This window comes from Salmo salar, chromosome ssa19, assembly GCF_905237065.1.
Source record: "Salmo salar chromosome ssa19, Ssal_v3.1, whole genome shotgun sequence".
NCBI lineage: Eukaryota > Metazoa > Chordata > Actinopteri > Salmoniformes > Salmonidae > Salmo > Salmo salar.
The window spans coordinates 36,208,444-36,223,438 of NC_059460.1; the positions used below are offsets into that span (position 1 = coordinate 36,208,444).

General features: G+C 45.2%; 1 protein-coding gene across 5 annotated transcripts in view; it reads right to left on the reverse strand.

Annotated features, from left to right (window-relative positions):
* Window positions 1–3,193: 3,193 nt before the first annotated feature.
* pkz (protein kinase containing Z-DNA binding domains) overlaps window positions 3,194–14,995 on the reverse strand; it is a 28,902-nt gene continuing 17,100 nt past the window's right edge. For 3 of the 5 annotated variants that reach the window (XM_045701828.1, XM_045701825.1, XM_045701829.1), the window contains 7 exons: window positions 14,295–14,408; window positions 14,036–14,188; window positions 13,757–13,934; window positions 13,509–13,649; window positions 13,203–13,304; window positions 4,448–4,510; window positions 3,194–4,348 (listed from right to left, as the gene is read on the reverse strand). In XM_045701828.1, the coding sequence (XP_045557784.1) occupies window positions 4,223–4,348; window positions 4,448–4,510; window positions 13,203–13,304; window positions 13,509–13,649; window positions 13,757–13,934; window positions 14,036–14,188; window positions 14,295–14,408 (877 nt within the window). In that variant the 3' untranslated portion in view covers window positions 3,194–4,222. 5 annotated transcript variants of the gene reach the window in all.

Here is a 14,995-nt window from a genome sequence, read left to right on the forward strand (position 1 = left end):
AGCAGATTGATTGTTTTCCGTTTAATTGGATTAAAAACCAAACGTATTAAAAATATTCACCGTCCATAGGTTCATGGTGTGAACGTAGACTACATGGCTCTAATGCAAATATGATCTGTTAGATGGTTCCATGTCTATAAAACATGACATTTGTGAGCAGTATAACCAGTGTGGAAATTGCCCCTTTCTGTTTATATTGGATCTTTATCCAGCTCCTGTGAACAGTTTGGATGTGCATAAAACCCTCCATAGTCTTTAAGTTTCCTTGTCTGTATTTTACGGCAACGGTGCCATCGACTGTATTTAGACTCGGGCTCTATTTTCGGCTGGCGTTAAGGCGGCGCAAGTGTCAAACGCACGTTTGTTTGAAATCTCGTCATGTAAAAACTGGCACAGTGGCATTTGCCAGCCCTAATAATAGATTTGGCAATTTACCTGGTTTATATCAGCTCGATTGTGCTCAGATGGGCGGGTGGAGGAATATTTGAGGTGTGTCCTGAAAATCATGATCCAAAGTGCTAATTTCAGGCAGCGCTGATAGGAATATTTCAGACCAACAACAAGCTGGTTGTGGCAGCCAATCCAGCCGTGACACACACTGCCCATATGTGCATGGAACAAGAGAAGCTGAATGTGCTTTTGCTGCCTTTTTTTCTTCCATTTTGTTTTATTTAATTAAAAACCAAGCCTCCTCTCAATGCAGTCGTGAAGTAGTCAAGACTGTCGATAAAGGGTTTGGCTCCTGAGACCACTTGGAAATTAATCTTAAAATCACCAAAGCTTTATTAAAATACCAAGTTTGAGAGGAGTAAATCAACAATTTCCTGCATATTATGCAAGGACATACATATTTGACCAATCACCCACTTTTTCTGCATAAAAGTCAAATCATCGCAATATTGCATAAAACAGTCAAATCATCGCAATACTATTGCATAAAACAGACCCATCACCGCAGTACAAAAAACAGGGCTCACAATTTCAACCAATTACCGCATTTACGGTTGAATCAAGCCACACGTCAACAACTTTTTTCCCTCGTCATCGCATTTGTGACAAAATCATTGCATATTGCCATGCAAAATGTCAGAATTGCCGTAGAGAAATCAAGCATTTTTCACCAAATATCACCAACATTCCCCGGAAAATCTTGAAGGGAGTGCCTAAAAGCTCGAGCCATCCGTGTCGCGGAGACTGAATTCTCGGTAAACGCTGCATATGTCGGCTCAATTAGAAGCTCTGAGACTCACAGCTGGAATCGTTGCCAAAGATGCTTCTAAAATGTATTGACTCAGGGCTGTGAATACTTATGTCAATTAGATATTTAATTTTCAATTTATTAGCAAACATTTCTACCCCAAAAAATTTCTCACTTTGTCATTATGGGGTATTGTGTGTAGATGGGTGAAAAAAAAATGTTTTAATCAATTTTGAATTCAAGCTGTAACGTAACAGAATATGCTATATGTCAAGGGGTATCAATACTTTCTGAAGGCACTGTAACTGCCATATAACAACTAGACCGAGACTGCCCCCATGTGTTACAAAGTATACATCTCTTCTAGACATCGAGATACAGGCTTTATAATCTTAATAATATACTGCTCAAAAAAATAAAGGGAACACTTAAACAACACAATGTAACTCCAAGTCAATCACTCTTCTGTGAAATCAAACTGTCCACTTAGGAAGCAACACTGATTGACAATACATTTCACATGCTGTTGTGCAAATGGAATAGACAACAGGTGGAAATTATAGGCAATTAGCAAGACACTCCCAATAAAGGAGTGGTTCTGCAGGTGGTAACCACAGACCACTTCTCAGTTCCTATGCTTCCTGGCTGATTTTTTGGTCACTTTTGAATGCTGGCGGTGCTTTCACTCTAGTGGTAGCATGAGACGGCGTCTACAACCCACACAAGTGGCACAGGTAGTGCAGCTCATCCAGGATGGCACATCAATGCGAGCTGTGGCAAGAAGGTTTGCTGTGTCTGTCAGCGTAGTGTCCAGAGCATGGAGGCGCTACCAGGAGACAGGCCAGTACATCCGGAGACGTGGAGGAGGCCGTAGGAGGGCAACAACCCAGCAGCAGGACCGCTACCTCCGCCTTTGTGCAAGGAGAAGCAGGAGGAGCACTGCCAGAGCCCTGCAAAATGACCTCCAGCAGGCCACAAATGTGCATGTGTCTGCTCAAACGGTCAAAAACAGACTCCATGAGGGTGGTATGAGGGCCCGACGTCCACAGGTGGGGGTTGTGCTTACAGCCCAACACCGTGCAGGACGTTTGGCATTTGCCAGAGAACACCAAGATTGGCAAATTTGCCACTGGCGCCCTGTGCTCTTCACAGATGAAAGCAGGTTCACACTGAGCACATGTGACAGACGTGACAGTCTGGAGACGCCGTGGAGAACGTTCTGCTGCCTGCAACATCCTCCTGCATGACCGGTTTGGCGGTGGGTCAGTCATGGCATTTCTTTGGGGGGCCGCACAGCCCTCCATGTGCTCGCCAGAGGTAGCCTGACTGCCATTAGGTACCGAGATGAGATCCTCAGACCCCTTGTGAGACCATATGCTGGTGCGGTTGGCCCTGGGTTCCTCCTAATGCAAGACAATGCTAGACCTCATGTGGCTGGAGTGTGTCAGCAGTTCCTGCAAGAGGAAGGCATTGATGCTATGGACTGGCCCGCCCGTTCCCCAGACCTGAATCCAATTGAGCACATCTGGGACATCATGTCTCGCTCCATCCACCAACGCCACGTTGCACCACAGACTGTCCAGGAGTTGGCGGATGCTTTAGTCCAGGTCTGGGAGGAGATCCCTCAGGAGACCATCCGCCACCTCATCAGGAGCATGCCCAGGCGTTGTAGGGGAGGTCATACAGGCACGTGGAGGCCACACACACTACTGAGCCTCATTTTGACTTGTTTTAAGGACATTACATCAAAGTTGGATCAGCCTGTAGTGTGGTTTTCCACTTTAATTTTGAGTGTGACTCCAAATCCAGACTTCCATGGGATGATAAATTGGATTTCCATTGATTATTTTTGTGTGATTTTGTTGTCAGCACATTCAACTATGTAAAGAAAAAAGTATTTAATAAGATTATTTCATTCATTCAGATCTAGGATGTGTTATTTTAGTGTTCCCTTTATTTTTTTTGAGCAGTGTATATAAAAACACCTTAACAACATTGATGTTGAACATTTTATTTCATAAGCTCTTTATACAGTATGTGTCTAACATTTCATTCGAAATCACGTTCATAAAAAAAAAATAAGACTTGGCCACATTAGGAAGAAACCATATGAGTACCCATCTTCCTGTAAGAACATTCAATGTTTTGTTTTCATTTACTTTTAAATAAACTCCATGATTCTGTCAATGTGCCCTTGTTATAAGTAGAAAGTTAAAAAGTAGAAATGATCACAATAAAATTGACATAATTTCAACTCTGTACTTGTTGTGATAACTAACCAGATCAGTCACCCAATACAGTCTTCGTTCACAATCGCTGCTGTCTTTGTCTGTTCCACAGGCTAGAACGGAGAAGGGGAAACAATATTTGTCCCATAATTCCCCTTCATCTTTGAACATGCTTCAAAAGATTATAAAGTTAGGGGAGTTAGTGTCCTTGTCTGTTTTTAAGACTCTGATTGACAACACGGTTTGTGATAACTACAGTTGTTTCTAATCTTCTATTGTATCTTTAACTTGTGACACTTTGTCTTTTGTTTATTTGGTATTTTTCTGTAATATTTTATGGACACAGCTTCTATTTCCCTGTTTTGCACTCTTGCCAGGTCGCCCTTGAAAATAGTTTTTTAACTTAAAAATGGGTCTTACCTGGTTAAATAAAGGTTAAAAAAATATAAAATAAGTACACCTTGGGTTCAGCATTAGAAATATGTGATGGACCAAAACATTTTTCCTACACGTAATATTAATATTACCATTTACCGTCTATTCCATGTAATCACCAACTTTTAAAAAGTTATCACATTTGAGAAACCTTACAGCAGAAACAAAAGTAAAACGATAAGTGCTAAAACGTTCCAGAGAAATACAGTACGGTTAAAAAAAAAAAAAAGATCCCATCCCAGTTTACTGCTTCAGTCGAGGCATGACATCATCACTGTGTGTCCTGTCTTGAATAGGACCTGTATCTATGCTGACATCACTGTTCTACCCAAAGCATTTCAAGCCGCTACCCTACAACATTTCATACAGTTTTCTGTGGTATTCCAGCTTGGTTTCCGAACAGGTTGCTTTTCAGGAGCGCAGCAATCTCTTTGGCGTTTTGTCGGTTTGCAGGCAACTCTGACAGCATTTTACTGATGAGTTTATGCTGCAGCAGAAAACATAGGGGACAAAATGAAGATACTGTGTACTCACTCTAAAACACGTTCTATAAACAGGCAAACGGACAGTTGTCACCACTCCTTACCTCGAATATAAACTTCTCACGGAAGTCACAAGGAAATGTCCTTGTCTGCAGGCTCTCGAACACCTGTGATATTAAATGGGGCAGAACTCCAGAGTAAGAAGTGATGCTTTCGAAGTCAATAGCTACGTTTCCATCCAATTGGCGACACATTTTCATGCGAATATTCAAACATCTCCATAAAAAACAGCAATTTCCCACCAGAGAGGTTTCCATCAAATGCACTTGTTTCAGATAAAAGACTGTGATGACGTAGTGCACCTAGAAACCACTTTTTACACTATGATGATAGACGGGGAGGTTACATGATGATGATAGAGGACGGGGGGGTTACATGATGATGAGAGGACGGGGGGGTACATGATGATGGAGGACAGGGGGGTTACATGATGATGATAGAGGACAGGGGGTTACATGATGATGATGGAGGACAGGGGGGTTACATGATGATGGAGGACAGGGGGGTTACATGATGATGATGATAGTGGACGGGGGGTTACATGATGATGGAGGACAGGGGGGTTACATGATGATGATAGTGGACGGGGGGGTTACATGATGATGATAGAGGACGGGGGGTTATATGATGATGATGATAGTGGAGGGGGGGTTACATGATGATGGAGGACAGGGGGGTTACATGATGATGATGATGAGAGGACAGGGGGGTTACATGATGATGATGATGAGAGGACAGGGGGTTACATGATGATGATGATGAGAGGACAGGGGGGTTACATGATGATGAGAGGACAGGGGGGTTACATGATGATGATGATAGAGGACGGGGGGATTACATGATGATGATAGTGGACAGGGGGGGTTGCATGATGATGATAGAGGACAGGGGGGTTACATGATGATGATAGAGGACAGGGGGGTTACATGATGATGGAGGACAGGAGGGGTTACATGATGATGGAGGACAGGGGGTTACATGATGATGATGATGATGATGATAGTGGACGCGGGGTGTTACATGATGATGATGGAGGACAGGGGGGTTACATGATGATGATAGTGGACGGGGGGGTTACATGATGATGATAGAGGACAGAGGGGGTTACATGATGATGATAGTGGACGGGGGGGATTACATGATGATAGAGGACAGGGGGGTTACATGATGATGAGAGGACGGGGGGTTACATGATGATGAGAGGACGGGGGGTTACATGATGATAGTGGACGGGGGATTACATGATGATGATAGTGGACGGGGGGATTACATGATGATGATAGTGGACGGGGGGGTTACATGATGATGATAGTGGACGGGGGGATTACATGATGATGATAGTGGACGGGGGATTACATGATGATGATAGTGGACGGGGGGGTTACATGATGATAGTGGACAGGGGATTACATGATGATGATAGTGGACGGGGGGATTGCATGATGATGATAGCCTTCCCTGTAGCTCAGTTGGTAGAGCATGGTGTTTGCAACGCCAGGGTTGTGGGTTCGATTCCCACGGGGGGCCAGCACAGGAAAAAAAAAAATATGTATGAAATGAAATGTATGCATTCACTACTGTAAGTCGCTCTGGATAAGAGCGTCTGCTAAATGACTAAAATGTAAAATAGTGGACAGGGGGGGTTACATGATGATGATAGAGGACAGGGGGGTTACATGATGATGATAGTGGACAGGGGGGTTACATGATGTGGACAGGGGGGGTTACATGATGATGATAGTGGACGTGGGGGTTACATGATGATGGAGGCGGGGGAGTTACATGATGATGATAGTGGACAGGGGGGATTACATGATGATGGAGGACAGGGGGGTTACATGATGATGATGATGATAGAGGACGGGGGATTACATGATGATGATAGTGGACAGGGGGGTTACATGATGATGATAGAGGACAGGGGGATTACATGATGATGATAGAGGACAGGGGGGGTTACATGATGATGGAGGACAGGGGGGTTACATGATGATAGAGGACAGGGGGGTTACATGATGATGATAGAGGACAGGGGGGTTACATGATGATGATAGAGGACAGAGGGGGTTACATGATGATGATAGTGGACGGGGGGATTACATGATGATAGAGGACAGGGGGGTTACATTATGATGAGAGGACGGGGGTTACATGATGATGATAGTGGACGGGGGGATTACATGATGATGATAGTGGACGGGGGGATTACATGATGATGATAGTGGACAGGGGGGTTACATGATGATGATAGTGGACAGGGGGGTTACATGATGATGATGATAGTGGATTGCATGATGATGATAGTGGACGGGGGATTGCATGATGATGATAGTGGACAGGGGGGTGTTACATGATGATGATAGAGGACAGGGGGTGTTACATGATGATGATAGAGGACAGGGGGTTACATGATGATGATAGTGGACAGGGGGGTTACAGATGATGATGATAGTGGACAGGGGGGTTACATGATGATGATAGTGGACGGGGGGTTACATGATGATGATAGTGGACAGGGGGTTACATGATGATGATAGTGGACAGGGGGGTTACATGATGATGATAGTGGACAGGGGGGGTTACATGATGATGATGATGATAGTGGACGGGGGGGGTTCATGATGATGATAGTGGACGGGGGGTTACATGATGATGATAGTGGATGGGGGGTTACATGATGATGATAGACGACAGAGGGGGGGTTACATGATGATGATAGAGATGATGATAGAAAACAGGGGGAGTTACATGATGATGATAGAGAACAGGGGGAGTTACATGATGATGGAGATGATGATGATGATAGTGGACGGGGGGTTACATGATGATGATAGTGGACAGGGGGGTTACATGATGATGATAGTGGACAGAGGGGGGGTTACATGATGATGATAGAGATGATGATAGAGAACAGGGGGGTTACATGATGATGATAGTGGACAGGGGGGTTACATGATGATGATAGTGGACGGGGGGTTACATGATGATGGAGGGCGGGGAGTTACATGATGATGGAGGGCGGGGAGTTACATGATGATGATAGTGGACAGGGGGGATTACATGATGATGGAGGACAGGGGGGTTACATGATGATGATGATGATAGAGGACGGGGGATTACATGATGATGAGTGGACAGGGGGGTTACATGATGATGATAGAGGGCACGGGGGTTACATGATGATGACAGTGGACAGAGGGGGTTACATGATGGAGGGCGGGGGTTAACATGATGATGATAGTGGACGGGGGGTTACATGATGATGATAGTGGACAGGGGGGGTTACATGATGATGATAGTGGACAGGGGGGTTACATGATGATGATAGTGGACAGGGGGGTTACATGATGATGATAGTGGACAGGGGGTTACATGATGATGATAGTGGACGGGGGGTTACATGATGATGATAGTGGATGGGGGGTTACATGATGATGATAGACGACAGAGGGGGGGTTACATGATGATGATAGAGATGATGATAGAGAACAGGGGAGTTACATGATGATGATAGAGATGATGATAGTGGACAGGGGGGTTACATGATGATGATAGTGGACAGGGGGGGTTACATGATGATGATAGTGGACGGGGGGGTTACATGATGATGGAGGGCGGGGGAGTTACATGATGATGATAGTGGACAGGGGGATTACATGATGATGGAGGACAGGGGGTTACATGATGATGATGATGATAGAGGACGGGGGATTACATGATGATGATAGTGGACAGGGGGGTTACATGATGATGATAGAGGACAGGGGGATTACATGATGATGATAGAGGACAGGGGGTTACATGATGATGATAGAGGACAGGGGGTTACATGATGATGATAGTGGACAGGGGGGGTTACATGATGATGATAGTGGACAGGGGGGTTACATGATGATGATAGTGGACAGGGGGGTTACATGATGATGATAGTGGACGGGGGGTTACATGATGATGGAGGGCGGGGAGTTACATGATGATGACAGTGGACAGGGGGGATTACATGATGATGGAGGACAGGGGGTTACATGATGATGATGATAGTGGACAGGGGGTTACATGATGATGATGATAGTGGACGGGGGATTACATGATGATGATAGTGGACGGGGGGATTGCATGATGATGATAGTGGACAGGGGGGGTTACATGATGATGATAGAGGACAGGGGGTGTTACATGATGATGATAGAGGACAGGGGGGTTACATGATGATGATAGTGGACAGGGGGGTTACATGATGATGATAGTGGACAGGGGGGGTTACATGATGATGATAGTGGACAGGGGGGTTACATGATGATGATGATAGTGGACAGGGGGGGTTACATGATGATGATAGTGGACGGGGGGTTACATGATGATGATAGTGGACAGGGGGGTTACATGATGATGATAGTGGACAGGGGGGTTACATGATGATGATGATGATAGTGGACGGGGGGGTTCATGATGATGATAGTGGACGGGGGTTACATGATGATGATAGTGGATGGGGGGTTACATGATGATGATAGACGACAGAGGGGGGTTACATGATGATGATAGAGATGATGATAGAGAACAGGGGGAGTTACATGATGATGATAGAGATGATGATAGAGAACAGGGGGGGTTACATGATGATGATAGAGGACAGGGGGGTTACATGATGATGATAGTGGACAGGGGGGTTACATGATGATGATAGTGGACGGGGGGTTACATGATGATGATAGTGGACGGGGGGGTTACATGATGATGGAGGGCGGGGAGTTACATGATGATGATAGTGGACAGGGGGATTACATGATGATGGAGGACAGGGGGTTACATGATGATGATGATGATAGAGGACGGGGGGATTACATGATGATGATAGTGGACAGGGGGGTTACATGATGATGGAGGGCACGGGGGTTACATGATGATGATAGTGGACAGAGGGGGTTACATGATGGAGGGCGGGGGTTAACATGATGATGATAGTGGACGGGGGGGTTACATGATGATGATAGTGGACAGGGGGGTTACATGATGATGATAGTGGACAGGGTGGGTTACATGATGATGATAGTGGACAGGGGGGGTTACATGATGATGATAGTGGACAGGGGGGTTACATGATGATGATAGTGGACAGGGGGGTTACATGATGATGATAGTGGACGGGGGGGTTACATGATGATGATAGTGGATGGGGGGGTTACATGATGATGATAGACGACAGAGGGGGGGTTACATGATGATGATAGAGATGATGATAGAGAACAGGGGGAGTTACATGATGATGATAGAGATGATGATAGAGAACAGGGGGGGTTACATGATATGATGATGATAGTGGACAGGGGGGGTTACATGATGATGATAGTGGACGGGGGGTTACATGATGATGATAGTGGACGGGGGGGTTACATAATGGAGGGCGGGGGTTAACATGATGATGATAGTGGACGGGGGGGTTAACATGATGATGATAGTGGACGGGGGTTAACATGATGATGATAGTGGACAGGGGAGGTTACATGATGATGATAGTGGACAGGGGGGTTACATGATGATGATAGTGGACAGGGGGGTTACATGATGATGATAGTGGACAGGGGAGGTTACATGATGATGATAGTGGACAGGGGGGGTTACATGATGATGATAGTGGACAGGGGGTTACATGATGATGATAGTGGACAGGGGGTTACATGATGATGATAGTGGACAGGGGGGGTTACATGATGATGGAGGGCGGGGGTTACATGATGATGATAGTGGACAGGGGGGTTACATGATGATGATAGTGGACAGGGGGGTTACATGATGATGATAGTGGACAGGGGGGGTTACATGATGAAGATAGTGGACAGGGGGGGTTACATGATGATGATAGTGGACAGGGGGGTTACATGATGATGATAGTGGACAGGGGGTTACATGATGATGATAGTGGACAGGGGGGTTACATGATGATGGAGGGCGGGGGGGTTACATGATGATGATAGTGGACAGGGGGGTTACATGATGATGATAGTGGACGGGGGGGGTTACATGATGATGATAGTGGACGGGGGGGGTTACATGATGATGATAGTGGACAGGGGGGTTACATGATGATGATAGTGGACGGGGGTTACATGATGATGATGATAGTGGACAGGGGGGTTACATGATGATGATGATAGTGGACAGGGGGGGTTACATGATGATGATGATAGTGGACAGGGGGGGTTACATGATGATGATGATAGTGGACAGGGGGGTTACGTGATGATGATGATAGTGGACAGGGGGGTTACATGATGATGATAGTGGACAGGGGGGTTACATGATGATGATAGTGGACAGGGGGGTTACATGATGATGATGATAGTGGACAGGGGGGTTACATGATGATGATAGTGGACGGGGGGGTTACATGATGATGATAGTGGACAGGGGGGTTACATGATGATGATAGTGGACAGGGGGGTTACATGATGATGATGATGATAGTGGACGGGGGGGTTCATGATGATGATAGTGGACGGGGGGTTACATGATGATGATAGTGGATGGGGGGGTTACATGATGATGATAGACGACAGAGGGGGGGTTACATGATGATGATAGAGATGATGATAGAGAACAGGGGGAGTTACATGATGATGATAGAGATGATGATAGAGAACAGGGGGGTTACATGATGATGATAGAGGACAGGGGGGTTACATGATGATGATAGTGGACAGGGGGGTTACATGATGATGATAGTGGACAGGGGGGTTACATGATGATGATAGTGGACGGGGGGGTTACATGATGATGGAGGCGGGGGAGTTACATGATGATGATAGTGGACAGGGGGATTACATGATGATGGAGGACAGGGGGTTACATGATGATGATGATGATAGAGGACGGGGGGATTACATGATGATGATAGTGGACAGGGGGGTTACATGATGATGGAGGGCACGGGGGTTACATGATGATGATAGTGGACAGAGGGGGTTACATGATGGAGGGCGGGGGGTTAACATGATGATGATAGTGGACGGGGGGTTACATGATGATGATAGTGGACAGGGGGGGTTACATGATGATGATAGTGGACAGGGTGGGTTACATGATGATGATAGTGGACAGGGGGGGTTACATGATGATGATAGTGGACAGGGGGGTTACATGATGATGATAGTGGACAGGGGGTTACATGATGATGATAGTGGACGGGGGGGTTACATGATGATGATAGTGGATGGGGGGTTACATGATGATGATAGACGACAGAGGGGGGTTACATGATGATGATAGAGATGATGATAGAGAACAGGGGGAGTTACATGATGATGATAGAGATGATGATAGAGAACAGGGGGGTTACATGATATGATGATGATAGTGGACAGGGGGGTTACATGATGATGATAGTGGACGGGGGGTTACATGATGATGATAGTGGACGGGGGGTTACATAATGGAGGGCGGGGGTTAACATGATGATGATAGTGGACGGGGGGTTAACATGATGATGATAGTGGACGGGGGGTTAACATGATGATGATAGTGGACAGGGGAGGTTACATGATGATGATAGTGGACAGGGGGGTTACATGATGATGATAGTGGACAGGGGGTTACATGATGATGATAGTGGACAGGGGAGGTTACATGATGATGATAGTGGACAGGGGGGTTACATGATGATGATAGTGGACAGGGGGGTTACATGATGATGATAGTGGACAGGGGGTTACATGATGATGATAGTGGACAGGGGGGTTACATGATGATGGAGGGCGGGGGGTTACATGATGATGATAGTGGACAGGGGGGTTACATGATGATGATAGTGGACAGGGGGGTTACATGATGATGATAGTGGACAGGGGGGTTACATGATGAAGATAGTGGACAGGGGGGTTACATGATGATGATAGTGGACAGGGGGGTTACATGATGATGATAGTGGACAGGGGGGTTACATGATGATGATAGTGGACAGGGGGGGTTACATGATGATGGAGGGCGGGGGGTTACATGATGATGATAGTGGACAGGGGGGTTACATGATGATGATAGTGGACGGGGGGGTTACATGATGATGATAGTGGACGGGGGGGTTACATGATGATGATAGTGGACAGGGGGGTTACATGATGATGATAGTGGACGGGGGTTACATGATGATGATGATAGTGGACAGGGGGGTTACATGATGATGATGATAGTGGACAGGGGGGGTTACATGATGATGATGATAGTGGACAGGGGGGGTTACATGATGATGATGATAGTGGACAGGGGGGGGTTACATGATGATGATGATAGTGGACAGGGGGGTTACATGATGATGATAGTGGACAGGGGGGTTACATGATGATGATAGTGGATGGGGGGTTACATGATGATGATAGAGGACAGAGGGGGGTTACATGATGATGATAGTGGATGGGGGGGTTACATGATGATGATGATAGAGGACAGAGGGGGGTTACATGATGATGATAGAGATGATGATAGAGGACAGGGGGGTTACATGATGATGATAGTGGACAGGGGGGGTTACATGATGATGATAGTGGACAGGGGGGGTTACATAATGATGATAGAGGACGGGGGGGTTACATGATGATAGTGGACAGGAGGGGTTACATGATGATGATGATAGTGGACAGCAATGATTGTCCAGTGAGAAGATTTTGGGCATGGTTTAAAATGGTCAGAACCAGAAGTGAAAGCTACTGGGCGGTGTTTAACATGACACAGAACCAGAAGTGAAAGCTACTGGGCGGTGTTTAACATGACACAGAACCAGAAGTGAACGTTACTGGGCGATGTGCTCACCTTGCTCTTCTCTGAGACAGTGGACATGTACCACAGGAGTTCAAACCATATCAGTCCCAGAGAGAATATATCAGTTTTCTCGTCATATTTCCCCCCAGTCTTCTGGAAATACAAAAGTAATTTGTGTTTTGGGAGAGAATAACTAAATAAGAGTCCTTATGGACATGGCCAGACGTAAAATGTATGCAACCATGACTAAATCGCTTTGGATAAAAGCATCTGCTAAATGGCATATATTATGGCTAAACCAAGGATCAATTTGTTGAGCTGAAAATATTATTAATTGGCAAAACAAAACTCCATTACCTGCTCAGGGCTCATGTAGAATGGTGTTCCTTTGTTGACAGTCCTGTACATTGATGCTCCACTCAGAGTGGTGATCGTGGTGACAAGACCAAAGTCTCCAATCTTCACCATGCCATCACTTCCAAACAATATGTTCTCTGGCTAAAAAAAGATAACACATTTATTAGGTGTCATTTTTCCATAAATGTCATAAATAATGTGGTTAACTTGGCATCTGAAAACACAGGAAGACAGATTCTCACAAATACCTTTAAGTCTCTGTGAATAAGTCCTTCAGAGTGGATGTATTCCACTCCACAAACCAATTGCTGAAATATTCCAAGTGCCTTGTCCTTCGTTCTACCCTTATTTATGCTAATCCAGTCCTTCAGTGTCCCTCCGTCACAGAACTCCATCTGAATGAACAAACAAGGCCAGTCCCCATTTCTGAAAAAACAAAAACAGAAATACAGAAGTCAAGAAACTTTCTCAGGGACATTCAGTCAACTGAAATGATAAATACACACATAACGGTAAAAGTGATTCACCTGGAGCTGGAATCGGTCATTGAGTGGTTTGCTTGATCTTCGCTGGCTGTTTCAGACAGGTCTAAATCTGATTGCTTTGTTACATGTGTAGATCCATCTCCCTGGTCTGAATAATTATCAGAGTCTTCTGAGATTTCAGACAGGACCGACGACCTAAGAGTTGAACACAATAATATGCTCCAGAATATACATTTTTGATGATCACAAATTAATTAATCTAAATGGCTAAATTAGACTTAATAATACTGTCTTTACTAACTCTGTGCTGTAGCCTCCATCGACCCAATTGGCATCCTCAGGCCAAGTCGTATAGTAGCGAACAATGCTAGAATGTTCCAAGGTAGCCAGTGCTTTCACTTCACGATTTGCTTCTCTGTAAGAGATAGGATCATAATTACAACATGTAAATGAACATCTGATAGTTGCTAATGAGCATCAACTATAGCATACAGAAGACACAACAAGGTAAGAGGGATACACACTATTCATAACACGTTTAGGGGGAACAAAATGGGGATAGTAACGTCTTAGCCAATGACTGTATATATGAATGGACAAAGCCATTGATCACGTGATACCATTCATTCCTATGTGAAGACTCAACACTGAAGCCAAAGCCGTGTTCGAATACCCATACTAACATACTCTATTTTGTTAGCTAAGATAAGAATGACGGGAATAATCAAGTCAATGAATGTTGGGTAGTTAGATAGCCTATAGTTAATATACTAGCAAGTTTGAAGTATAACTACTAACGTTAGGTAGCTAGCTAACATACCGGTACATACTGCTGTAATGATATGCTATGCGGTTCGTAAGGACAGCGTAGCTAACAAATTGTCAGCCAACAGAACATGTAACTTATTTGAAAAGTATTTACTTTATTACATTGCTACACATTTTCTTAACATTTGTCATAATAAGTTAAGCAATGAATTTGTATCCACTCTCGTACTTCGG